We start from the raw sequence: 25,041 nt of genomic DNA, 5'->3' as shown, positions 1-25,041 counted from the left end.
GGCCCAGAATTGCGCAACCGGTGCCGACGAAAGACAGGTCATGAGAGTGTCATTGCGGTCCGGAGCTTTGAGTCACAGGCCCCGGTGCCGAAGCGATGCACACTGGGGTATAGATGCTCTTCCGGCCAGATGAACAACCAACTCCAGCAGCTACCTGGGAATCACGCGGCACACGCTTCGCTACACAGTCTACCAGCCGTCAGGCCGACATATTGTGAGTTATCCAATACTTTTTCACAATCTTCTCTGCCAACAACGCCAACAATCTTCCAAATATGGAAATTCGGACCTCGTTCGCCTTTTCAGCACAACATGTCCACCTCCCGCAAAGCGAACTCTAAGACCAACTCTACGAAGTCTAACAGCACTGGGACTGGTGGTGATCCCAAACCCGGAAATAGGCCCGAACTCGTCGCGACCTCACAGGTCTCGCGCTTTCACAACGAGACCCTCGAGACCCTGTCGAACGATATCGACCTCAAGCAGGTGCACATTGCGATTGGCCCGCGCATCCTGCTCGCCTCCGCTAACCTTCGTCTTTTCCGCGGGGTGCACTATGGGCTCATCGGCCAGAACGGCGTCGGCAAGTCCACGCTTCTCAAGTGCATCGGGTACAACCAGCTCGCGGGCTTCCCATCCAACGTCCGCGTGCTTTACGTCGAGCAGCTCGAAGGCGCCGACATGGGCAAGAGCGTCGTGCGCTACGTGATGGATGCCGATCGGAAGGCTGCGCGCATGCGCTCGGAGCACAGACTCCTGCAGGGCGCTCTGGAGGCGGGCGATCCCGAGGAGATCGCGCGCGCCATGCGCGAGATCCGCCTTGAGAGGGCAAAGGACCACCTCGAGGCTGCGGACAAGACCGCGCTGGAGAGGAGTGGAGCGAGGGGGAAGGAGGCGAGGACTGAGCTCCTCAAGCAGGAGAAGCGCGTGGAGGATATGGTCGTGGCAAACGATGAGGCGCTGACCCCGGAGGAGATCACGCGCGCGACGGTCGAGGCTCAGGAGCTACTGACGGAGCTCTTCGCTGCTATGGAGCTTTACGGGGAGGAGACAGCGGAGGCGAAAGCACGGAGGATCTTGAGGGGCTTGCGCTTCCCTGTGGACTGGCACGACCGCCCCCTAGGAGAGCTTTCCGGAGGGTGGAGGATCCGCGTCGCGTTGGCGTCGGCGTTGCATATCGAACCTGACATCCTGCTTCTGGACGAGCCCACCAACCATCTCGACCTTCCCGCAATCATTTGGCTTCAGGACTACCTGTCCCAGCTCTCCGATACGACCATCGTAGCGGTCTCCCACGATCGCGCATTCCTGAACGCCGTCGTGGACGAGGTTATCGTATACAGAAACCAAGCTCTCACGTACCACACTGGGAACTTTGACGAGTACCTCGAGCATACTGAGGACAAGCAGAAGTACCTGGAGCGCATGGCAGCCGCCCTTGAGCGGAAGAAGAACGCGGCGGAGAAGAGCATCCAGGCGGCAATGGCGCAGGCGCGAAAGAGCGGGGACGACAAGAAGATGGCTCAGATGGCGTCGCGCAACCGCAAGCTGGACCGCATTGGTATGGAGGTCAACGAGAAGGGACACAGGTTCAAGCTCAACCGCGACCGCGCGGGCTACCATACCAGCGTTCGGGACAGCGTCGAGGTTGAGCAGACAGAGCAGCCACCGACCTGGTCCATCCCCGATCCCACACCCCTCCGTCAAGGCGGCGCGATCATTGAGGTCGAACAGGTCAGCGTAGGCTACGCCAAGACCCCGATGGTATCGAACGTCACTCTCAACATTGGCCAAGATGCCCGTATCGCGATTGTCGGCGCGAACGGCAGCGGGAAGACGACGTTCGTGAAGGCCCTTGTCGGAGAGCTAGCACCCATCAGAGGGAAGATCACCCGACACCCTGCCGCAAAGATCGGCTACTTCACGCAACACCATGTCGACGAGCTCCACCAGTACCCTGCCGAGACCTCTGCTCTCTCCCTCATAAAGGAGAGGAATCCGGAGTGCACGGAGCAACAATATCGTGCGCATCTGGGCAAGTACGGGATCAGAGCCAACGCTCTCCAGCCCTTGCGCTCCCTTAGCGGGGGCCAGATGGTTCGCGTCGCGTTCGCTTTGGCGACGTTCGGGTCGTCTCCCCATCTCCTTGTCTTGGATGAGCCGACGAACCACCTCGACTACCTGACGACAGAGGCGCTTTTGGAGGCGTTGAAAGAATACAACGGCGCAGTACTCGTCGTATCCCATGACCAATTCTTTGTCTCCGAGGTAGCTGAGCAGGTTTACGCGGTAAAGAAAGGTCAGTTAGTGTACTTAGAGGGAGGTATGGAGGAGTACGTTAGATCGTGTCGGAAACGCCGTTTAAAGTGACAACTGGATAAGACCATGTACTTTTGAGTTGTTTTGTGATGCCGACTGGTTGATACCTCGCCGAATGCACTAGATAGATATGATTTGCAATGACATACGACCAATTGAAAACGGCGGAAAGCCGCTTTACATTGGTCAGCAGGTTTCATGCCATGAGGAGTGCGCAAATATCATTTTTTCCCGTAGATAACAGAACACTACATCAGGTTGGCCCAGTGCAGATTCGACCACTCCTGTCACACCTGTCACAGGGCCGGTCCCCTGCCCCTCCACCCCAAGTTCGGGGTACTGCTTGTCCAGAATTTAGCTACAGGGTCTGTAGGCCCCTCTCAGCAGCCAAGTTCGGTGTCACTCGCGATACGAAGGGAGGGGAACGCCGCGATGGGCGTCACAAGCTCACGTGATTATCACGTGGTAGTCGAATCTGCGTTGGGCCACCCTCATACGCGGGCGCATCAGCGATCAATGCGTGTCCCGGATCTTGCACTGGCAAGTCGGAGTGCAGCTCCTGCATATCCGACTATCCCAACTTCTTCGCATTCTGGGGCGTGTTCTTCTGCAGGATTTATATTACAGTGCTTTGCAAAAAAGATAGCAGTGCGAAGCGCGCAAATCCTGTTTGCTCCTGTTTGGTCACTCGTCGGCTACGGCAAGGATGTCTGTTTCGGGAACCGGACGCTCATAAGGACTCCGTCCGTAAAAGCCGTGCTTGAGTCCGTGTCCGCTTTCCTACTACAAAAATGCACGAGGATATTCTTTGCCTCCGAATGACGACCTTCTGAATATATCCGGTAGGTTTGTGGCTGGAAAATCGACCATGCTGCAAAGAGGCTTCCGGCATTGCAGGCGTTTCCCCGGGTGGGCAAACAGGGGCAAACAGGATTTTGCGCGCTTCGCACTGCAATCTTTTTTGCAAAGTACTGTATTCGGATTCTTCTTGCTCGTGCACTCGACTCGCATCTGGAGGATGGGTTCAGCCGAGACCTACAGGGAACGTAAAATCAGTACGGCGGACCTTTGCGCCGACACAAGAAACTTGTGTAGTTCCTCTTCGCCTTGCGAACCTCTTCATCGTCGAAAAGACGTTGTCCAACCTCGTTTGGACCACTTGGCGAAACCTCATCCTACCACACAGCGATCGCAGGGTGGTGTCTTGTAGAGATGAATGGCCGAAGCCGTCACAATCGAGAGGAAAGTAAGATGATGTGTCTTGTTGCGAATACGTTGCGCATCTATATAGCACGATCTTAAGGAACTCGCTGGTCAGTAGTTGGTGCAAAATGACTGGAAATGTAGTCGGGGCGCAGGAGACGTACGATATCATGATAACCAAGTGGTTTATATGTCGGTGTCAATTAACCAGGTGGCGCACCATCATCCAGTACACTCCGGTGAGTCAGGCAGACCTCGGTATTTGCTCTAGCATCGCATGCTTGACAAGCACGACCATGGAGTCGGTCGCGTTGCTCAAAGTGATGCCATAGCGTTAGACTGGAGATAAGCGGCCAGGGTCAAGAGAAAGGTTCTATAAGCGGTAGATCGCACTGCAGTCGAGGTTCATGCAAGCTCAGGCGCTCTTCAATGGTTCATCGCGAGGTCGCATTGGTTTATATCGTGCTCAAGTTGGCATTCTGAGGACTTCAAAGTCTGGAGGTGTGCAGTGAGGCTGTCGATAAGGGCGCCTATCTAGGATCGAGCGTCCCCCGTTAGATTTGAGACTCCGACAAAGTCAGCAAACTCTATCTCCACGGCGCTTGAGGGTAGCGGAAGTATCGGGCTAGTCAACGCCAACGCCAACGCTGAACATCAAGGGTAAGCCGGTCCCTCTCTCAAAGTGAGTATCTGTTGCCGTGATACGCACCCTAGTATCCCTACGCTTCCTGTTCATGGGAAATCCTCGCTTCGATCGCCGAATTCGACGCTGGATTGCATCCTTGGGTTCTGGATGAAGGACTCGCGCTTACTCTCGTTACCTCTGCTCTCAGATGCCTTTCCAAGAATACCAGGTCGTTGGCCGTCACTTGCCTACGGAGCATGAGCCCACCCCCAAGATCTACCGCATGCGCATCTTCGCACCCAACGAGGTTGTCGCGAAATCGCGTTTCTGGTACTTCTTGAGGTACGACCCTTATCCATGCTATATGCCGAGTCCCCGCAGGAGTCTGGCATACTCCGTACCTGCGATGCTTACTCTGCTATTAGGCAATTGAAGAAGGTTAAGAAGGCCAGTGGTGAGATCATTGGTGTCAACGTTGTGTGTATTTTTTCCCCCTTGCAGCCGTTCAAGTGGCAGGCGGAGTAGGGTCTAACGGCCGTCCTCGGGACGTGCAATTATAGATTCAGGAGAAGAAGCCCCTCAAGGTCAAGAACTTCGGTATCTGGCTCCGCTATGACTCGCGTTCAGGAACGCACAACATGTACAAGGAATTCCGTGAGCTCAGCCGCGCTGATGCCGTCAAAGCGCTCTACCAAGACATGGCCGCACGCCACCGCGCTCGCTTCCGGTCCATCCACGTACGTCCCCGCTTGCTTCCTAGGTTACAGATTGGAAACCGGCGGTGAGGATCGCTGACTCGTCATTCGGTTAGATCCTCCGCGTCGTAGAGATCGAGAAGACCGACGACGTTCGCCGCCCATACATCAAGCAGCTTTTGGTCCCCAAGCTCAAGTTCCCCCTTCCCCATCGCGTGCAGAAGGTTCGCTCGACCTTCGTCGCACACCGGCCCTCTACTTTCTAAATTGCGTGCGTGTGGCTTCCGGGTGATGGGCGTTGTATGTCAAAAATATCGTCAGCTTGTTATCGCACCGCATCGCTGTCTTACTCTACATGCATATGACGATATGAATGTATGTTGCGCCATGTACGCATTCACTGTCAATATGCATTCTTGCGTTTACAGTGGGCACAAATCTCAACGGCCAATCTCTCAGTCCTGTTCTCTGCAGCGTCTTCTCCTAACTCTCGTACTGTACTCGGTCCAATGGCCAACAGGGGCTTGTGAAGATTTATCGATCGTACAAGCGATATTAGAGGACAACAGCTGGTACATTGACCACGCTAGTGAGAAACAACACACTCGACGTGCTGATTGGTTTCGTACGCCATTCCACCCAGGTGCTGAAAGCACCCGAATTCAGTCGTTTATCGTTCTCGCAAACTACAGCACTTCCCAATCTTACAACGACTTTCAACTCCGCACCGCTTGGAGCTTGAAGGCAGACGCGCCGGAAGACCACTACGGGTAGGAACGCAATCAGTCCGTGTCCAAACGACATCACCATTCCGCACGTACCCAATTTAAAACCTGCGCCCAGTCAAAGTCCCTAGCTCTATCCCGGGACCGCACTTCCCGCATGCGTCCATACGGCACTTTTGACAGGTCTGCCACATGCAACCCTTGAGCAACCAGAGTACCGCCTCGACGCAGGACGAGGTCCTCACAAAGTAATGCTTTGGCATCGTCGCTTCGCATATCTCACACGGCACACCTCCATAGTGGCTCTGCAGCCACATCTTGTGCGCACAGTTGGGCACCAGCTCGAGGCCCGCGAACTTCATTCTCTGCTCCCTCCGTGAGGTCTGCACAGTCTTGACTCGAGCTGAGTTGGGGGCTGCTGGGGAATGTGGAGTACCCGGTACTCGCGACTTGCATATACTCTCGAGCAGCTCTTCCAATCTAGGAAACTGGTTTGACGTAGTTTGAGGCTTAGGGTTAGCGGACATGGTCACTAGGACATAGAAGTCGGGTTGCAAGGACATTCGCCACAAGTCCGAAATTTGCGCAAAGCTTGTATAGCATATGCGAGGACAGACAGCAGATAATGCCATCGCAGGCCAGTAATCAGAATGGTGACACAATGGCGGAATGTAGTGACAAGCAGCTGATCGCTGCTGCGGTAGGCCAGCTGAGAGACCACATTGCGAGTCTCAGTGGATCCCCGTGAACCACGACTGGATTCGGAGGAACGAGTTGCATCTGTCAATTGGAACTCTTGAAAGCACCCCCCACAAGGGGGAGGAACTTTTCAGCTGGTGGCATCCCGTACCATTCGAAGGGCGGGCTGCGATTAAGATACATCTTGAACGACGATACGACATCATTATCATACTGGCATTCCAGTGGTGAGACGACCAGCATCCGGACCATAGCGAAGGGGGATCGTCATAAACATCATGGAGAGAACAGTACTTGGTGTTCAGCAAGCAAGATTGATACTTCTGGGGAATCGCACATCCCATCAGCGTTCCACAACGTACCGTCATGCGCGCACAGGACCTCACGCAAATACTGCACCTAACGCAGCTCAAGAGAGTACCTGGGTATGAAATCATCGGAAGATTGGTCGGACGATGAAACACTCGCACTGACTCCGCGGTTCAACGTGCTCGGCCCAGCAATCGGAGTATTTGGCTCGCTGCCTGCGGCGAAACTCGATGCTGGCCTGGGTCCTCGAGAAGCGACGCGCACGATGACGTAGCGTCGCGGCTCCTCTTCTGTCGTGCCTTCCTGTTCGGAGGAGGGAACAGGGAAGATGCGGAAGGCGCGATGTCGATGTCGGACAATGGATGGGGTGGGGTCCTCGTGAACGCGGGTTGCCCTAGTTGCTCTAGGGGGTTCGGGGATTAAGGGCAATGTGCGCTCTCGACGTATTTGCTCAGGAGTGAAGAACTCCGGTACAGGCACAAGCAGCATCCGGGGTGGCGTTGGTGGACGAATGGGCATGCGATGTTCCCCACGCAGCCGGGCGGGGGCTGGTGGGGGCGTAACAAGCTCGCGCTCCTCGAATTGGGGGCAATCGCATGTTTTCCACCGCGCTCCGCAGTGGTAGCAGAACTCGGTTTTGCAGCGGCACGTCATGTGATAGCACCCAAGACTCAACTCGACCATATTCGAGCAACCAGGACATCGCGCCCATCCGCGATCCTTGGCCAGCGCGATCGCGCTCTGATCCAAGTCGTTTTCGCTGCAGTAGTGCTTAGATCCGGCCTTGATCTCGTTCCTGCACCGAAGGCATGTAGCCGTACCACATCCTGGTACGGGACACCTGCGAGATGCATGACTTCTACGGCCACGGTCCTGCTGCGCGCCTAGGAAACGGCTGCAGGTGGGTTTGGCGCAGTACACGCGATTCTGAACGCTGAATTCCTCGCGCTTCGCCTCAAAAGTCAGCCGCTGCTCGGCGGAAAGATGCCCCAAGACGGAAGCGAGGGGAATGAGTCTCTGGCAACACTTCGGCGGGAAGAGGGATTCGTCCCTGATAGCGGCATCGAGCAACAGGGCCATGCACCCCGTATCGTAGTAATGGCCGCACGGAGCGCGGATTGCCACTCCCTGTATTCGCTCCATGCAAGTGATGCATTCGTGTCTAGACAAGCTGACATTGCATTGTTAGTGGTACTCATACAGGAACGCAGGAAACTCACCGATGCGATACGCTGTCACGAACCCTGATTACAGGAGAAGCGGTTGCATTGAGCAAAACGCGTCTCGATGGGGTGCCTACTTTAACTCGGGATAGCATCCGCCTCGCAACCCCGAGAACGTCGAGTCTCCTGATCATTCGTCCAAGATCTATCCTCGGGCGATTTCTACAGGGAATCGCATCAGTCATCCGTCCCGGATCGCTAGCTGATGCTCGGGCCCTACCGCGGCAATACGGGAGGCATTCGACGTTGCGGACGAAGGTTCATAGGCCGATGCTCTGCCGCGATCCGTTCATGACCCACCTGGGGTCGAACGAGACCGTCGCCGAATGCCCTATGAACGCGCTTTGACGTCGGTCTTCGACCCACAGAAAGAGCACAGACCGCATCAACGTCGGCCGCTCACCTGACTTCTTCATCTTGCAGTCGTAGAGCAAGCGCTCTATCTCCCTGGAAGATATCCAGTGCCCGCACTTCCTCGATAGCGAGGCCCATCGCTATGCGTTGATCCGCCTCCAAGGCCCGCCGGCTGCGACGCCCTTGTCCTCGATTCATGAATGCTTTGTGTGAGAGTTGCGTGCCGCGGGGAAGTGACTCCTAGTATGATGAGGGAGAAGGTCACAGTCGAGGTTCAATAAGGGAGAATGCTGCAGCATGTTATCACCCCATGCATCGCAGTCGCACGTGTGAACCAAGCGGACCCTCTTCTGAACCTAATATAGCTCTTGAATGCAAGGTTCGGGCCAAGGGTCCGATATGGATCTTGCTTCCATCGTGGTGGTCCTCATTTCCGCTGAGTGGCTCTTATCGACGTCTCGGGTGTTCTGAGGAGCGGTGGCAGCAGGTGGTTGAATGATTCCAGGCCAATAGACGCCCATGTATCCTCCTTGGCTGCCGGTGGCGCGCTGCCTACTTTCGTGTGCTTGAACTCAGAGGGTTAACACCGCCAACCTAGTCATAGATGACGGGCCGTTGACAAGTCCGAGGGACACCACGTCTCTGATGAACAGGAATCGCTTCAGTAAAGCACTAAGTAGGTCTAGTCGCTAGCAATGCCCTCCCAGCCGTTGTCGTTAGTCTGCTCAATGTCCTCCCACCGTGGGCAAGAGCAGGTCTTCCATTGCTTCTTGCACAGGTAACAAAACTCCATCTTGCACCGGCACGTCATATGGTAGCACCCCTGGTTCAGCTCGATCATGGTCTCGCAACCAGGACACCTCGCCCATCCAGACCGCTCGCCCAGCTCCAGAGCGTTCACATCCTCCACGTCTTTGTCGCACCGGTGATGCACGCCCTCCTTTACCTCCAGTTTGCACCGCATACACGTCACCGTGCCACATTCAGGGTCAGGACACCTCAGCCGAGGGGCACTCATCGTGAGCCGCGTGCTGTCGTACTGCACGCTGAGGAACCGGCTACAGGAGGCCTTCGCACAGTAAACGCGCCGCTGGGAACCGAACTCCCTCCGCTTATCCTCGAAGCTGGCCAGAGTGGTTGGGGAAAGGTGGTCCCTGACAGAAGCCAGTGGAATTCGCTTGCCGCAGCATGTGGGTGGAAATAGTGCCTCGTCCTTCGAGGCGGCGTCGAAGAGCTGATCGATACATTGCTCGTCGTAGTAGTGGCCGCACGGTGTGCGGATCTCGGCGCCATCAATGCGCTCCATGCACGTGACGCATTCCTTGGCGAGTCTGGTAGTGTTCATCATCAGCACGAGTCTGTCTGCATGAAGCGGTGAGGGGCGCACCGCCTTGACAGTCCCTCTGTGAACCGGCTCATAGCCTTCGTAGGAGATCTCGAGCCAAGCCTAGGTTCGACCTTCAGTCTGTGGATGGCTTGCCGCATGCGCGCCTCCAAAGGAATGGGAGGCAGGGGCCGATTGCGATACTCCTCGGGCGTAAGCCTACATAGACGATAAGTCTATCAGCGGCTTATTCAGAGGCTTGCAGGAGCAACAGTTGACCTATAGCAGTCCTCGTCAAGCATCGTCCAATCGTCGTCATATTCATCTTCATCTCGCCCCGCATTGACAAATGAATGTGGCCGCTGTTGTGTGCGGGTCGCCTGTGTCACTGGCTCAAGGAGGCCTGACCGGTCTTGTGCAGAGAACGCGCGTCGTGGTTGGATGGGGAAGGGTATGCCGGACACTTGGGGTCTCTCCATGGAGTGGGTATCTGGGTATCTGGATGGAGCATGCAGTGTCAACACATATGTAGGCAAGCTGTGTGGGTGGAGCGGTAGCAGGACTCAAACCTAATACTGATACAGCTTTCCGGTGTGATGACAGAACAGCTTTGGTAAGCGCAGCGACTTTATGTCACTTTTACACTGGTGGCCTTAGGCCTAGGATGTTGTACACCGGTCCTCGGTCGCGTTACGACAAGTCCTGCTTGTGTCGTCAGAGAGCTTTATGGCGTAGAATCGCAAGCGGAACGATAGCGACGGCCATCGCGATCGGCTGTTTCCGAACGAAGTGGCGCCCGAAGAACGGTCGCTTGCCACGCCGTTGTAGCATGCTTCGGTCACTGGCTCCGGTGCAAGTCTTGGAGGAATGGCGACCATCGTTGGTGCAGCGAGGATAGTCGACACCATACAAGGGTATTTGCGAGCCCCGGATCAGGGAAGTTCATGATAAGGCTCAGGACCTTGAGACTCTGCCTTGGTATGAAAGATGAGGATATTCAACGGCCCAGTACGTCTTCGACATACCTCGATTTGTAGGTATCGGAGTTTGGTGGTTGCTTGGCAACGTCGGCTCCATACGATCCTCATAGAAATGGGAAGCCCGATCCTCTGTGTGGCGCGGTCCGTGAACACATTGTATGGGGTACCAAACAACAAGTCATAGCATCATACCACTGCTTACCGATAAAGTCCTGGAACTGTGAATCGCTGTCGCATCGAATATATAGGGACGTCAACACGCTATTTGCATGGAAGAGTTGGACGTCCGTCGAGGCCGGTTCAGACAAATGCCGCACAAATGCAGCAACAGTGGGCCTGTTACAACGAAACTTCTTGCCACGCGTAGCGTCGGTGCTCATGACGGGGCAGTGACTTCCGCAGTGCTGGATTGAGGTAGTAAGACATATGATTGGGGATGTGGTATCGGAGACTAGTGACGGTGACCAGACAAACACCACTGTTGCGTATGCTGAGAAGCATACTCAAAGTTTCGGCTTCCTTCCCAACATGCTAATTATATCTAACGCTGGATAGTTTGAACGGAACTCGCTAGTGCTGTCATCGTCAAGAGCACCAAAGGATAAAGCCGATCGTAAGTCGTCATGAGCAGCCACAAGAAAGCAGGTCTCCAGAAACAAACCGGTGAGCCGGAGAATAACAACACGCGTTCGGCGAGTACGAGGGCGGCCATAGATCATAGGTTAAGGGCGTGCGTCACCTGCAACATATATATCAGAAGCTGAAGGCGCGCGTCCGCCCTCGAGCTTCTTGTGCGCGGACCCCGCGAGCAATAATATGTGGATCCACGAAGAAGGGAAAGCATACGCCGACTTCACTCACAGTCTGGAATGACTGCGAGCGAATGGTCTGTGCACGATGTGCGGGAGAAAGGACCTTCGAACTTGACGCAGCCATGGGCGAAAGCGAGGTTGAGGGTGGCCTGGAAGGCGAACTCGTCGCCTGCGGCACAAAGGCGCGGAGAGCTTCGTTCGGAGGCAGAGTGCGCGACCGCGGCCTTATCCGGGCAGGACGCGCGGCAGGTGCCGACTCCTCCGCCCCTCCCCGGCTTGCGTCCCCGCTCCCATTGCCATTCCGCTCCAGCGTCGCGGGCGTCCACAGAGCGAGCTGCGCGGCGATGTTCCCCACATCCTCGAGGGGCTCGAACAGCCGCGCCTCGTGCGCGTCCGCGCCCACCCCGTCGCCCCAGTCCACACAGTTGCACGTCTTCCACAGCGCGCGGCACCGGTAGCAGAACTGCGCGCCGCACACGCACGTCATGTGCGCGCACCCGCCGTGCCGCTCGATGAGCTCCTCGCACGTCGGGCAGCGCACCCAGCCGAGCTGGCTGCCGAGCCGCAGCGTCGCGCGGTGGCCCGGGTCGTGCGAGCACTCGTGCTTGTGCGCGGGGAGCCGCGGGTCGACCCGGGCCTTGCACCGGGCGCAGGTGCGCGTGCCGCAGCCGTGCGCGGGGCAGGCGAGGACGCGGACGGGGACGCGCTTGTCGCGCGGGCCGAGGAAGCGGCTGCAGCGCGGATTGGCGCAGTAGACGCGTTTGGGGGTGTCGTGCTCAGTCTGGCGAGAGGTGTAGGCTGCGCGCTGGGCACGGGTGAGGTACCGGTCGAAGACGTCTTGGGGGATGATCTGACGGCAGCAGCGCGGAGGGAAGGAGGACAGGGTTTGGAGAGAGGTCTCGACGAGGGAGAGAAGACATTCGATGTGGTACTGATGTCCGCATGGAGCAAGAATCGCGTCGTCGTGCATGAGTCCGATACTGGATTGACAAGCCACGCACTGGTACGTTGAGCTGCGGCAATGGTCAACAGAACTGCTCGGCTCTAGCAAAATGGAGTACATACACAGCAACCGAGAAGACAGGGTGCTGCGGTGCTGTAGGTCTTCTAGGTGCGATTCCTGCACGATTTGGAGTTGCAGTGGCATTCGTTGGTGCGATCCCCGTCAAATTCGGGAAGATGCTGGCGGTACTGGCGTACTGCAGGGTGGGGCTGAATCGTCGCCGCAGACTCCGCATGCTGATGTCGAGTCTGAGGGAAGAGTGTCATGAATGGCAAGCAATGGGTGAACGCACCTTGTACGCCAGACCAAACCAGCCCTCCTCCACGCAGAGGAACCAATCCGCCGCGGCGCCCCAGCACTCCAACGTCCTAGGGCAAAAAACCTGGCAGGGAAGGACAGAAGCTTGTGGTCGAAGTCGGGGATTGACTGCAGCGAAACGACAGTCACGCTGTCCCAGTCGACCTCACTTGCAGATAGGACAGTGGGCTCATCCCTGAAGGTCAACCCTAGTGCGTTGTCATACTCCATGGCACAGAGAGAGTGGATTGTCAAGGAAGAGCCCTCGTAGACGGGCAAGAGTGTATAGGGAGCATTGCATATGAAGGAGGGGGAACCGAGGGGAAGAGGTCAACCCCGCGTGCAACGTGTAGCGGCAGTGCGGCACGGAAACAACGACCTATGCGAGGCTGCTGCTCCAAGACAGACACACATAATAGGTCTCGGGCGTTATGAAACGGCGCAGACATAAGCTCGCAGAAGAAGATTGCAGGACGATCGCCGACGTTTCTCATGTGAAATCAAGCGTCACCACCAGCGTCCACTGAGCTCTCATCGCGTCTTCGCCAGGTTGCACGGACTATAGCCACAACAGAAAGAGTAGGAAACAGTCGAGACACAGGAGGGAGTAGAGTGGCAGGAGAGCTGCACGCGCGAGCCTTGCACAGAGGATCCGTCGGGTGGGGCCGCGGAATGAAGAAGCCTGGGACAATCGGCGCACCTAGGGCTCGGTATTCCGGATTGAGGAATGGCTTCGAAGGGAGAAGCAGTGTGAAGGACTCTGGTGCCGCAACACTTCACTGACTGCCAGTGAAGTATTCCGTAGAGGAGGGATCCGCACGACCCGATGATATTGGCACTGTGGCAGCTTGCAGACAAGCCAGCGGAAAGAAGGCGGATATCTAATCGTTCGAAAAGCGTGGCCCGACATAATCAAGGTGTCCGGGATAGCCTAGTTGAACGAGCGCGACGTAGACGTCGTAATGCGCAGGTAACGATAGACGCGAGGCATGACATGAACGTTGCTGCGCATGTCGGTGTTGCCTTCAACGTTCATGTATTCACGCACATCTGCAGGAACTGGAGACGTTAGCATGAGGCTCGCGCGACAAGAGCGCGAATAATAGCCACCTTGTACATGCATGGCCCGACGTACAAGCCCATCGTACTGAGACCGTTGACGGCTCCACAACCGGTGCGTCTTCCTGCGTCTCTCGTCGCGCCCGAATGTGCCAGGCAGCAGACATGGTCGACCTATAAATTTAGAGTCGGACGAGCATGCGTCCACACGAGAGACATCGAATGCCTGACAGGCGGCCGCCGGCCGGAAACGCGAAGACCGTGATGCGCCGCCGTTTGGCCGGGAGGCCTCCCGGCCTGGCCGAGTCGTCTCAGGCCGGGCACAAGTCCCCAAACCCATCCGGTTGCCCTTCGCCTCGACCACACCCCTCACGCCCACACGGCTTCTCCCCTCGTCGTCCTGCCACGCGTCCCGCTCTCCTCCTGTCCGCCATGAAGTTCTCTGCCCCCGCTTTCTCTGCTACTCTCTTTGCTCTCGCCAGCGGTGTCACCGCTCAGCTTACGATCCTCTCGCCTGGAGGACCCGACCTTTGGTGGGGTATGTCTTCGAATCCCACTCTAAAACCCATCATACAATCTGGCTCACCTCGTCGTGCTTCCCAGTCGCTCAGTCTGACAATGACATCACCTGGACGTGCAAGACTTCCCCCTACACGAATTTCACCGTTCTGTAAGCCCAGGGCTTTCGATATCTTCTGACAGTATACTCATTCGTCCGTTAGGATCGCCAACTCGGACCCAACGGTTCTCGTGCAACCCCAAGCGTTTATCGCCCAACAAAACAATTTCGACTGCTCCGAGCTCATCACAAAGGACAGGGTCAACATGCCGCCCGCAACCGGCTACACGATTCAGCTCGCTGACCCCTTCAACGAAACCAACGTGAGTCCTCCTCCCAAACTCTTGTTCTTTCTTTCCGTGTGAGCCTCTCGCACGCCTCCCACATTGTCTACCCCGGGGATTTGCGTCCAGCGCGATCGCCGCTGTTTCTCCGCCCTCAAAGTTTTCTCTCCTCACTCGGGCACCCCCGCCTCACGCATGATCCTGCACCATCCCTCATGAGCTATGTCCACTTACAACTCCCGCTTTCAAGGTCTACGCCACGTCGCAGCCCTTCGAAATCAAGCCTCTCGGTTCCGTCTACCCCGCCTCCTCCGCGACGCCGACAGCCACTGGTAGCGCCACCGGGTCAGCCTCAGGCTCTGCGACTGAGACCAAGGCCGGCGCCGCCGCCGCGTCGAGTTCCGCCTCGGGGTCGAACGGTGCTGCTGGCCTCGTCGCTCCCGGCAGTCTCGCTGCCGCCGCCATCGCTGCCCTCGGCCTCATGTTCGCTTGAGCATGAGTGCATATAAATCCTCTTTCCCTGCTACCAGCGTACCAGCGTCAGGTTGGCTGCAGGTGCAAGAGGACTTCGGTCTTGTAAGCCTCCTTGAGCTTGCCGGTTCCCCACTACCTCGCTCTGAACAGTATCGAAAGTGCTTGATCAGGGATGCTTTATCGTATCTTGGACGTATCTGGACGTTTTCCTCTGCTGTTGTGGGCTTCCTGATGTATACCTCACCGTCGTTTAGTAATATCGCTCGTTTTCCTCGCTACAAGTCAATTCTGCGTGCCAGCAAACGTTGCCCAGCTCGATATCCGTGAGGAAGTTGCTGCTTCTGGAACAAAAAGAAAAACGGTGACATCAGTGCTTCCTGGTTGCTACGTGGGACGTAAGCGATTTCCTTAGACCAAAACTGTCCCTAGCCGGATTCGAGCCGGCGTCTTCACGGAATTGTGTGACCACAACGTGATGATCTAACCACTAATCGATAGGGACTTGTTAGATGCAGATTACAAGCAGTATATATAGCGTTAGAGAGGGCTATACCAACATGATGTCCTACGAGCTCTGCGCGAACACGGGTATCGTTGAGAATATAACTACATGGTTCAAGATGTACATTCAGGAGCGACCCGTGCAAGGGGATACTATAAGAGCTCTCAGACCACCCGTCAATCACACTACGAAGGGAGTCCACCTGGATAAGCACAGTGCCTGCAATAACCCTTAGTCGTTAGTCGTGATACTCCCTCCTCCCGACGATGGGCTTCCCGATCTCCACTCCTCCGCGCCCCTGCAACGGCACCCTCAGGTGCCCGCTCTCGTCCTCGCGGCCCCCACGGTAGTCCGCGAGCTCGTACACCTCCTCGATGTACCCGCCGTCGCGCGCGCTGTGCAGGTCGCGCACGTACGCGGACTCGCGGTGGAGGCGGGACCCCTCGGGGTCCCAGCCCGTCGAGAGCAGGTGCGGCATGGAGATGCGGGACGTGAACATGAGTGTGGTGGAGTTGGAGGAGGAGGAGGCGGTGTCGCCCGTGCGCGTCGTGACGAGCTCGTTGCGCGCGAAGGCGGAGGAGTGCAGGTTGAGCATGAGCCGGGACATCATCGTCACGGAGATGCTGCTCGCGGCCGTGGAGAGGCATCCGCGGAGCAGGGGCTGAGGGGGATAGGGTGGGAGCCCGAGGGAGAAGACACGGGAGAATTCACCGAATAGGAGAGGGGGATGTCAATTTGGTTGGGCTGTGCGTGAGGTCGGGGAGCCCGGCGGTGGCGCGAAGAACTCACCTCGAGGAACTGGTGGAGAAAGAGCGTGTGAACGGTCGAATATCGATCACGGCGGAATTCGTTGGGACGGACTTACGTAGAAGGTTAATGTGTTCGCCAGATTTGCTGACGCCATCACCCTGCGGGTGGGAAAGGTTAGTCGGAAGGACGGCGCCGTGGCTCACGTTGTGGGACGAACGTACGCGAAGTATAAAGTACCTGAGCGGCGGACATTCGTGAGTACAATACCGCGTGGTGGGCAACGGTGGATGAAGGCGCATACCATCTCTCATAACAAGGGATACGATATCACGCTTTCCCGAGGCAACAGGGTTACGACGTCGTTCCCGGAGGGTTTTAAAAAGCGTTAGGGAGAAGATCGTGCAGTCAAAGAGGAAGAGAGATTCCCATGCGACGGCAGTGCCTATAATTCGATGCCTCAATATGCGAGCGCACATGTAGTGAGAAGGAGCACTCACGGATCGCGCTACGGTAATGAGCAATGGCGGCGGAGTTAGAAGTACTGCAAAAGATGCGTTAAGTACAGACGCTTACGTTATACGGTCCGCGGCTGTATGGCATCCCCCTCGAAGTTCAACATCCTCGTGTTGACCGATCACAGCCCACTTTGTCGGCACTATAAGATATATTGGTATGACATGTGGAGATGCAAGATAGCTCACCACCGAGATGCCCAACAATGAGAACGAGAACCCTAGGACGGAGCCACCGACGCGCCAAGATCGCCCGTAGAGCGCGAAGGTTCTCAGGAAGAGAATATCTGTCAAGATCAAAGTGACAGAAAATGACCGCAGTAAGTGATCGACGATCGATACTTGTCAACGTGATAAATACTCACAGCAGACAACGACCTGATTCACGATCAGGAGAACTTGACGGAAAAACGCATAATGCCTGCAACTGGAGGGCGAAGAAGGGAAGATTCACACATGCGCTCAATGAGAGTATGCTTTTGACTCACCCCTGAGCAAAGTAATAAGTCTGAGGATTGTAGCTCGCAGCGTGCATTATCGGGAGGACTCACTGCTTCTGTTGGGAACTCATGGAAGTTGCCCCAATTCACCACCATGTCCTGAAAGAACGAGCGACATTTCGATAGGCGTGTCGGCTATATACACAGCAACCAGGAAACATACGGCAAATACAGGGAGATATCGGTTGAGGAAGAACAGACCAGAGGCGACTGTCTTGCGGTTCTTCCATATCCTCCAGTACTCGTCTCCAAACGTGAGGAGGAAGTCATAGTACAAGATAGCTTGACGGAGCGACCGCTAGTCAGCCGCCTGACCTGGAGGCTCTTGGGCGGTCTGGTATGACGTACCAACACCAACGAGATGCAAGTAGTTATGGATGTATCTGCCAATACGTCACGAAGCCACCGTCAGTCGGATGCACGATTAGGCGACACCATTCAGGCGGGCACTCACACTGGCTCGGGGACAAAGTGACCGCTCATTGACGGTATGTACAGTGGGTCGTAAGGAATGGATGACTAGCGGAGCGTATTCATAAAGCAGCAGCGGGTAAGAGCATGGAGGACAACCCCAGTGCAAGACGGGGCTGGGATGGGGGAGACGGGGAAAGAGGAGCGAGGAGATGCATGCCGGGTATAAGGCCGAGCAGATTTTGCATTCAAGTTACTGTACTGCATTCGCGTAGATGGTCAGAACCAGAGCGTCGGATTCGCGAGCCACACGGCTGGAGGCGGCTGAGTGCCTGACGTTCTGGAGAGAAACGTTGTGCCGGGGCCATGTGCACCGAGGCTGCCCGCCCACCACCGCCTGCCAAGAGCCTATCAACGCGCCCCCATCTCGCGCTGTCACTCTCCTTGCCCATCGCGCTCGCGTCGCTCGCCCATCAGATTATTCTTCAATCCGAGCCCAACATCGTGCGAGGGCTTTGTGCCCAACAACCTAGAACCTATCATCCCTTCCGCAGTCCTTACATCTGCAGGACTGGCCGCTCCGCTCGGCGTGAGTTCAGGATGCAATCACCTGCATCTAATCCACCCGCGTACCCAGGCCTCATCAGCTCCTCAGGGCCTTAACGGAGCCCGTCATCAGCCATGTCCGTGGCTTCCGCTCCCCACTCCAGCAAGAAGCCCTCACCGTTTGCGACTCGCGATGGAGCCTTTTTCAGTTCGAATGCCCCCGTGCCTAGGCGTGTCATGTTGTGGGGCCACAGCGCTGCAGAGGAACATTAGAGGTATTGCACAGTTGATTTGATTTTCTGACCACCGACGGCCGTTCAAAGTGTTCGGTTCAAACCAGAAGCAGCTCAAGCGCTCAAGCTCTCAAGCTAGAGCAGCGTGTCACATCCACCGGATGTCTTGGCTGCCCCTACAATCCTCAATCAATTGACAATGACCACCAGTGCCTTCTGTTTTCGGCATGTGGTTTTCTGGTCGCGATGTGTCGCTGTTCCCGGAAAAGAATGTCCAGCCTCGAGGATCGTCTCCTGGTTGCGTTCGCGCGATGCTGCGCACAAGCTATTTTGAAGGAGCGCATTGCACTTTGTCTCATGCCGAGGGGACCAGAATATACTGCTCTACCTATAGTTCTAAGTGGCATCGATCGTCCCAGTCGTCGGCGGTATCCCTACTCCGATCCTGAAGTACTCCGCAGCTGATGAATGTGACCTCGGTTCATACACCGTGCTCGGGCTCCCAGTCTTCATACTGTCCATGGCAACTCAATTTATTATGCGAGTCCTTCCAAGGACTGTGGGCGCGAGAAAAGCCAGAGGACAATTGTTGTAACAATATCTTGCGAGATAGTCGCGACATCGCCAGATCGCCATCATATGCATGGCATACTGATATCGGACGCCACCGCTTCAATAGGGGTGATCTAATTGCACGCTGGACGACGTTTCTATAGCCCCTTCTACACTGCTAGACAGGTGGTGGTGGCAGGCCAGTGGAATTCCTGGGATTGTAGAGATCCAGTGCGTTTTCTTGTGGATTTCCAGTCCTCAACAAAATATGTGGGATTCCAGCGGAAGGTCCGCTGGATCTCCAGTTGCTCATCACGTGACCTCGGCATGGCGTGATCCGAGAGAACCTCGACGACGAGTGTAGCTCGAACTTCGAACTTCGAAGTGTTGTCTCTCCTGGTCTCCTTGTCTGCAGCACCCTAGCACTCCCTTACCCACCATCCTCCCCTGTGAGCGATCTGCCCATAACAATTTGCACAATTCCCGTCTCGTTTGCACTTGTCGCCTTATTGCCTTTCCTTTTGACTTTCCCTACTCAACAGACCCATTGATCATCTCCCTCGGTGAAAATTTCCTGTCAGCGAGAGGTGAGTGTGCTCTGTTTTCTGACGTCCAGCTGTTCCGTCCCTCCTATCATCCACCATTAGGAATGCTCTAGAGTATCCTAACAGGTTTCAAACAACTTAACAATTCCATGTAGTGTACTATGTCATAGCGTAATTTGCACCTAGTCGCTAGACGTTGTAGTCATAGAACCTGCCGCTGGCAACTATGCTCCATAGTTATCTACACGTTGTCCTCGCAAGCTAATGATATGCTTACTTCTTACACTGGGACGCTGTGAGCCTGAATGCCCAGACAATTCAACACGTCGTCGACCGTGTGCCCCCTGTATGCCCCCCCCCCCCGATTGTGCATAGTTGCCACGTAATCTCAATGACTGGCTGGATTGTGAAATCCCACCTATTTTGTTGAGTACTGGAATGCCACCGGATTCCACCTGGAATTCCACAATCATGTCCGCCACTGGCCTGCCACCACCTTTTGTCTAGCAGTGTATATAGCCCAAGGCAGACGTAGTTCGTGCCGAACCAAGTGGCAGCCCGAGGATACGTGCATAGGCACCCCTGGAGGTAACAGTGTTGAACGAACGACTTTCCGAGGAGCAATCCTGCATATAGAGACGATCATTTCCAAAACTTGCGCGGTTCCTAGTGGAAAGCAGATCCAGTCACTTTGTCTTTGACATTTGTGGTTATGTAGAATGTTGAAGAGCGCAACATGGCCGGGCACTAAAGGCAGACGTGGAATAATATATAGCTGAGAAAGGCAGAATTGCAGTACCAGAATCGTGTTCGAGGTCGCCTTGCAACACCAAAGGGGGATGGTCAGTGTACAGGTCGGTTCTGATGCGACTCCCAGAAGTGAGAATCGCTTCAGGATCGGTCTTAGAACCGCCTCAGCCTGATCGTGCACTCTGACCACCCCCAACTGCACCAAGCGTCACCTGGTCACGTAACCCACAAATTCGTTGGCGCTCCTGTTGGATTGGTGGAAGGGGACTTCTTCGAAGGGTGGTGCATTTGAGATGAGAGACACCACCGCCGGCCCAGCCGGTAATACGTAGCATTGTGGTGGCAGATGCTCACCGCATGGTTCATGTCCTTCGCCAGCCTTGTCCTCTCATTGACACTGAAAGTCGGCCCCGCCTTCCCAAGAATACTCGCGGACACAGCAGTCTCTATTGGAGTCGAAAACGTTGCAAGGGGCAACGCGGTGAGAGTTGGGCGGAGTAAGACGGGTCGAAGAAAGGAGATAGATGTCATCGCCATGAACTCAACCCCACCTAAAGGTCGAGACCTTCTAGAACGTGCCCACCGGAGAACCCTATAGCATCGACGAGGCGCTCATGCTGTAACTTCACTGGTGCTCACTTAGTCAGGCTGAACCTTGTGGTACAGAGTGGCTTGGCGCAAAACGTCGTGGTCCTCACCATCGAATTCGAGATACCATTGTATAATGGGGAGGCCGCAGATCGACGCGCGTGCTCTCTTCAGATTGACATGATCCTTGTCAGTAATTTTGGAGGTCAGATCTGGATGCGTGATCGCCACCTATGAGGAGCAACAGTCAATGCCTGACAGACCAGCGAGCGCGACGGGCGTGGAAGGCGGAACGCTGCAGACGTGCCCACCCCAGCTTCGGAGGAGTCGTCGAGACACAGTGCGGAATGGATGGGGCCAGAAAACGCATGAGAGGCAGATCGAGTGGATCTTGAACTTTGCGCCGAGCCTGAACGAGCAGCTTCTGGTCTCCTAGCGGCATGGACGCCTGACGAAGAGCGCGAGGGACGTACGCTGGGGTCGGGGCGAGGACCGGCCGGAGCAAGTGACACGAAGAGGGGAAGCAGCGCCAAGCCGTTCCTCAAACTGCTGCATTTGGAGCACGCGGGGTCGCTACTTCGCTCTGAAAGGGAGGAGGAACGAGGGTAAACATGAGTCTCCCCCACAATGAAACATCCGATGTTCGACGTTCAACTTCGCAGACAGTAAACAGGTCCGATACTCGGCGAAAAATTGCGCACCAACATCGCCGATTGCACTCATCCTTTGTGCGGGCAGGAGTGGTGTGTGTCACACGAGCCACCCTCAGTCAGATCTCCTTGCCCCCGTAGAATAGCATGAATGCCGAGCGGAGAGAGCGTGGAAGGTGCGAAGCGGCGCCGCCGGATAGAGGGAAGTGTTGTTGAGGCCCTAAGAAGCACCATACCGAAGCGCCTCGAGCCTTCCATGCAGATTATTAGTACCAAACACTGACTTCAAGCACTTCTTCCATGAACCTTCTCGCCATGAGGGCGTGACTCTTCGCACACTCTTCATAGATGCTAGAGCGGTGGCACAGCTATGTGGATGAAGTGGGACAGACATGGGGTTTTTGACATTGAGCGGCCAACGAATGTGAGCCAATATTCCGAGGGTCTCGGGGCGCTGCGGTCCAGTGTTGAGCACGATTCGGACGACGTGTATGGGCTCTGTGGCTATGATAGAGAGGGGTGAGCCTGAAGACATCCTGTGCGAGTATGTGCGCGGCCCTTCGAAAGTCATGGTTGTGGCTCAGGCCACGCCTGACATGAAGTCATGAGAAAGGAAGCATGCCGGCACAAGCGGCTTCCCTATGATCCATAAGACGTCCGTGAGTGCAGCGGATCTTCCGTATTTGTCCGCGGAAACATTTCACCAAAGGGACGAGCCGATCGGCGTGCCGTAGAAGAAAGGTAGAAGGAGCTAGGCCTCGAATCCGACTACGCAGGGTGATTCAGCTGGACTGCTGAGTGCATAGACAGCCGCCGGCGATACGACCAGACAGAGTTTGTCCAAGGGTGGCCCGGACGAGAGAATTTCGGGTTACCGGAAGATATACGTGATCCAGGACAAGGGGCACGTTCAAGGGCACCGCTCATGGACTCATAGACTGGAAGGCCAGTTCCGCACCTGCACAGGATCAATCAGCAGAAGATGCTTCGACAGTTTTATCAGCGCACCTCTTCGTTACCGAGGTCGCATTTTTCGAAGCTCCGGGTGTAGCTGGGCTTGCAGAGCTGAAAACTTTGCCCTTTTATGTCGGGAGTAGAGCTAGATCGAGTCCGGAGTTTCGCTGCTCAGGATGCGTGCTATCCGACGATAGCGCGATAACCGCGCATTAATGCATATGCGTCATGCTCTGCCTGCACATTCTGCTGAGAATGATGGCAATGCATGTTCGGAGACCAGAAGAACGCATGGCTATGGCCGGGTGCCAGTGAGCACCCAAGGGAAGTACTTGGGCGACTTGCGAGCGCGGGCAAAGTCACCGATTGTGACCGATTGTCACGGCGGTTAGATTATCGAATCGGGGAGATCTGTGCTGATGATGACCATGATCGGCAATTTCCTGCCCCACCCATAAGAGAGCTGCGCTCGTCTGCAGTTCCATACACTCACTCCTCCTTTCTTCTCTCACCTTCGTCACCATGTCCAACGTCTTCGTAAGTCTCCGTCTCGGCCGCCCAGTACTTTTCCTCGCGCTAAACGCTGTCAACTGACTTATCGTCTTACCCCTCAACTGCCCCTCCCTCCCTGGCGCGTCTTTTACGTACACGCTTGTTCGCACTCGGGACGGCGGCGGGGGGCGCATAGTTCGACATCACGATCAACGACCAGCCCGCGGGCCGCATCGTCTTCAAGCTCTACGACGACGTTGTTCCGAAGACCGCCCGTAATTTCCGCGAGCTCGCCACCGGCATCCACGGTTTTGGTTACAAGGGCTCCGCTTTCCACCGTATCATTCCAAACTTCATGCTCCAGGGTGGTGACTTCACCCGCGGTAACGGTACCGGTGGAAAGTCGATTTACGGCGAGAAGTTCGCAGGTTAGTGGATCCCTTGTCTCACACGCTCCACGTAGTGTGGAGCAGGAGCTGATTTTTCCACTGCTGCGTTACCCAGACGAGAACTTCCAGCTTAAGCACACGAAGCCTGGTATCCTCTCCATGGCTAACGCCGGCAAGAACACGAACGGCTCGCAATTCTTCATCACCACTGTCGTCACGTCCTGGCTCGACGGTGCCCACGTCGTCTTCGGTGCGTCGTATATGCGTTTCCGATAGATTGCATGAAACTGAAGGACCGCATGAATGCAGGTGAGGTCGTCGAGGGCCTTGAGATCGTGAAGAAGGTCGAGTCTCTCGGCTCGGCATCAGGTACCCCCAAGGCCCGCATCGTCATCGCCAACAGCGGTACCGTCTGATTTTGCGGCAAGTTGTCTGAACATCTGCCTTAGAAGGTGGAACGTACGTACGCGCACACTCGGGTCCTCGCAGGGGCTAGAAAGAAAGAAGCAGAAGAAAATCATCCTTGTATTTACACTATACGCAATGCACGAGCGATAACGTCACGATATTGCTATCGATCGTTGCCATAGGACGAGGTTGTGCTCTGTACAAGTCTGTGGCATGGGCGGTGTGGCAAGTATTGCGCGCTCAGCCGGTCCGCGGTGCGCACCCAGCGTTCGGCGGTGCATGTGGCCTCAACCATGTGGCATCTCGTTGCCGTGCAAGGGAACGACTTTGGATTGTTGCGACGCGGTACAAAGTATGTTCCTCCCTATGGCATGTTTATGGAGGTATAACAGTACATTTATTGTACTCTCAGGTTTTGCTGCGTATTTATACTGTTGTTTGTGGATTTCACCTTAGCGAGTATATTTGTCTAGGAAGTAGGCTAGATACCTTCTGGGAGTTGACACTGGAAGCACGACTGCAGTTTGACTCCGGTGTCGGGTAGATCGGACTGGATTGATCCGGATCCCTAGCAACTGATCTAAGCGATTCAGCGCCCCGGGCATCCTCCTCATCGTGTACCTTTATCGGGTGTTGTCTCCCTTAGCATGCCTTATGAATGAATTCTCTGTGTTATTAGATGCCTTTATCACTATGAATGCATATATCTCCGCCGATGTCATCGACAGGAGAGGTTGACTGACTTCGAGATGAATGCCAAGCGCTGGCCGAGAATAGCCGAGCATATCAGTTCATTTGCCGCCATCAAACCTCAGTGCAATCGAATACAACACCTAGATCTTACGTCGTGCTTCTGCTCATGCTTACCGAGAAACCAGCAATCGAGTTTGAAGCAAGGACTAGGGCCTCAATATAACAACATATGAGATAAGCGTACAGTAACACTGAATATCCTCGAAGCTCGAAGTTCAGAACCGGGTTAATCTAGACGCTGGGACCTGAAAAATAGCACCAAACACGATCACGGACTTGAACGTACGCACGGCACGCGACCTTGCCCACCTATTTTTTGTACAGATGCACCGTCATACATGTTCCGCCGCTGCCGAAAAGGTTGCATGGCCTAATGATGTTGCCTCATTACTTCGTGTATCTCTGTCCACCATTGTATCTTTTCAGGAACTGGAATTGCTCAAGCGCAAGGCCAGGTACCTTCCATTCTAAGCATGTCACCTGCTTAGAATAGCCGGAGTCGCCATCGTTGCGTGAGATTGCAGAGCAAGTGCGCCTCTCCCCGTTTGTTGACGCAGCATTA

The 25,041-nt window shown here is 55.5% G+C and overlaps 7 protein-coding genes and 1 non-coding gene across 8 annotated transcripts; 3 read left to right on the top strand and 5 right to left on the bottom strand.

The window, feature by feature from the left end:
• Nucleotides 1–312: 312 nt before the first annotated feature.
• Nucleotides 313–5,108, top strand: DICSQDRAFT_167885 (uncharacterized protein; the record flags this gene model as incomplete). The annotated part of the gene is made up of 5 exons (XM_007363493.1): nucleotides 313–2,299; nucleotides 4,369–4,489; nucleotides 4,573–4,624; nucleotides 4,708–4,884; nucleotides 4,959–5,108. 5 exons carry the CDS (start codon nucleotides 313–315, stop codon nucleotides 5,106–5,108), a joined length of 2,487 nt encoding a protein of 828 aa, XP_007363555.1.
• Nucleotides 5,109–6,665: 1,557 nt separating this feature from the next.
• DICSQDRAFT_101914 (uncharacterized protein) lies at nucleotides 6,666–8,421 on the bottom strand (the record flags this gene model as incomplete). Its single annotated transcript, XM_007363492.1, has 4 exons — nucleotides 8,202–8,421; nucleotides 8,019–8,129; nucleotides 7,796–7,960; nucleotides 6,666–7,746 (listed from the first exon to the last, which is right to left on the bottom strand). Exons 1-4 carry the CDS (start codon nucleotides 8,348–8,350, stop codon nucleotides 6,666–6,668), a joined length of 1,506 nt encoding a protein of 501 aa, XP_007363554.1. The 5' UTR covers nucleotides 8,351–8,421.
• A 461-nt stretch (nucleotides 8,422–8,882) lies between these two features.
• DICSQDRAFT_31765 (uncharacterized protein) lies at nucleotides 8,883–9,470 on the bottom strand (the record flags this gene model as incomplete). Its single annotated transcript, XM_007363491.1, has 1 exon — nucleotides 8,883–9,470. A coding segment is annotated over one exon (588 nt), but the record flags the coding sequence as incomplete, so codon positions are not given.
• Nucleotides 9,471–11,689: 2,219 nt separating this feature from the next.
• On the bottom strand, nucleotides 11,690–12,211 carry DICSQDRAFT_18415 (uncharacterized protein; the record flags this gene model as incomplete). Its single annotated transcript, XM_007363490.1, has 1 exon — nucleotides 11,690–12,211. A coding segment is annotated over one exon (522 nt), but the record flags the coding sequence as incomplete, so codon positions are not given.
• A 1,848-nt stretch (nucleotides 12,212–14,059) lies between these two features.
• Nucleotides 14,060–14,963, top strand: DICSQDRAFT_55076 (uncharacterized protein; the record flags this gene model as incomplete). Its single annotated transcript, XM_007363489.1, has 4 exons — nucleotides 14,060–14,165; nucleotides 14,231–14,297; nucleotides 14,350–14,509; nucleotides 14,721–14,963. The coding sequence occupies 4 exons, from the start codon at nucleotides 14,060–14,062 to the stop codon at nucleotides 14,961–14,963; spliced, it is 576 nt and encodes a 191-aa protein (XP_007363551.1).
• A 401-nt stretch (nucleotides 14,964–15,364) lies between these two features.
• On the bottom strand, nucleotides 15,365–15,446 carry DICSQDRAFT_t53. Its single transcript has one exon. It is a non-coding gene; the product is annotated as a tRNA-His (tRNA).
• Nucleotides 15,447–15,498: 52 nt separating this feature from the next.
• Nucleotides 15,499–17,800, bottom strand: DICSQDRAFT_134429 (uncharacterized protein). The gene is made up of 13 exons (XM_007363488.1): nucleotides 17,663–17,800; nucleotides 17,557–17,591; nucleotides 17,372–17,490; nucleotides 17,259–17,307; nucleotides 17,074–17,136; nucleotides 16,898–16,995; nucleotides 16,770–16,840; nucleotides 16,694–16,701; nucleotides 16,498–16,638; nucleotides 16,418–16,433; nucleotides 16,312–16,354; nucleotides 16,236–16,244; nucleotides 15,499–16,107 (listed from the first exon to the last, which is right to left on the bottom strand). Exons 1-13 carry the CDS (start codon nucleotides 17,689–17,691, stop codon nucleotides 15,685–15,687), a joined length of 1,104 nt encoding a protein of 367 aa, XP_007363550.1. The 5' UTR covers nucleotides 17,692–17,800; the 3' UTR covers nucleotides 15,499–15,684.
• Nucleotides 17,801–22,920: 5,120 nt separating this feature from the next.
• DICSQDRAFT_134427 (cyclophilin) lies at nucleotides 22,921–24,037 on the top strand. The gene is made up of 4 exons (XM_007363487.1): nucleotides 22,921–22,974; nucleotides 23,126–23,357; nucleotides 23,434–23,568; nucleotides 23,628–24,037. The coding sequence occupies exons 1-4, from the start codon at nucleotides 22,960–22,962 to the stop codon at nucleotides 23,732–23,734; spliced, it is 489 nt and encodes a 162-aa protein (XP_007363549.1). The 5' UTR covers nucleotides 22,921–22,959; the 3' UTR covers nucleotides 23,735–24,037.
• The last annotated feature ends 1,004 nt before the right edge of the window (nucleotides 24,038–25,041 follow it).

This window comes from Dichomitus squalens, assembly GCF_000275845.1.
Source record: "Dichomitus squalens LYAD-421 SS1 unplaced genomic scaffold DICSQscaffold_6, whole genome shotgun sequence".
In the NCBI taxonomy this organism is placed as follows: domain Eukaryota; kingdom Fungi; phylum Basidiomycota; class Agaricomycetes; order Polyporales; family Polyporaceae; genus Dichomitus; species Dichomitus squalens.
This window is presented reverse-complemented; position numbering and strand designations above follow the sequence as displayed.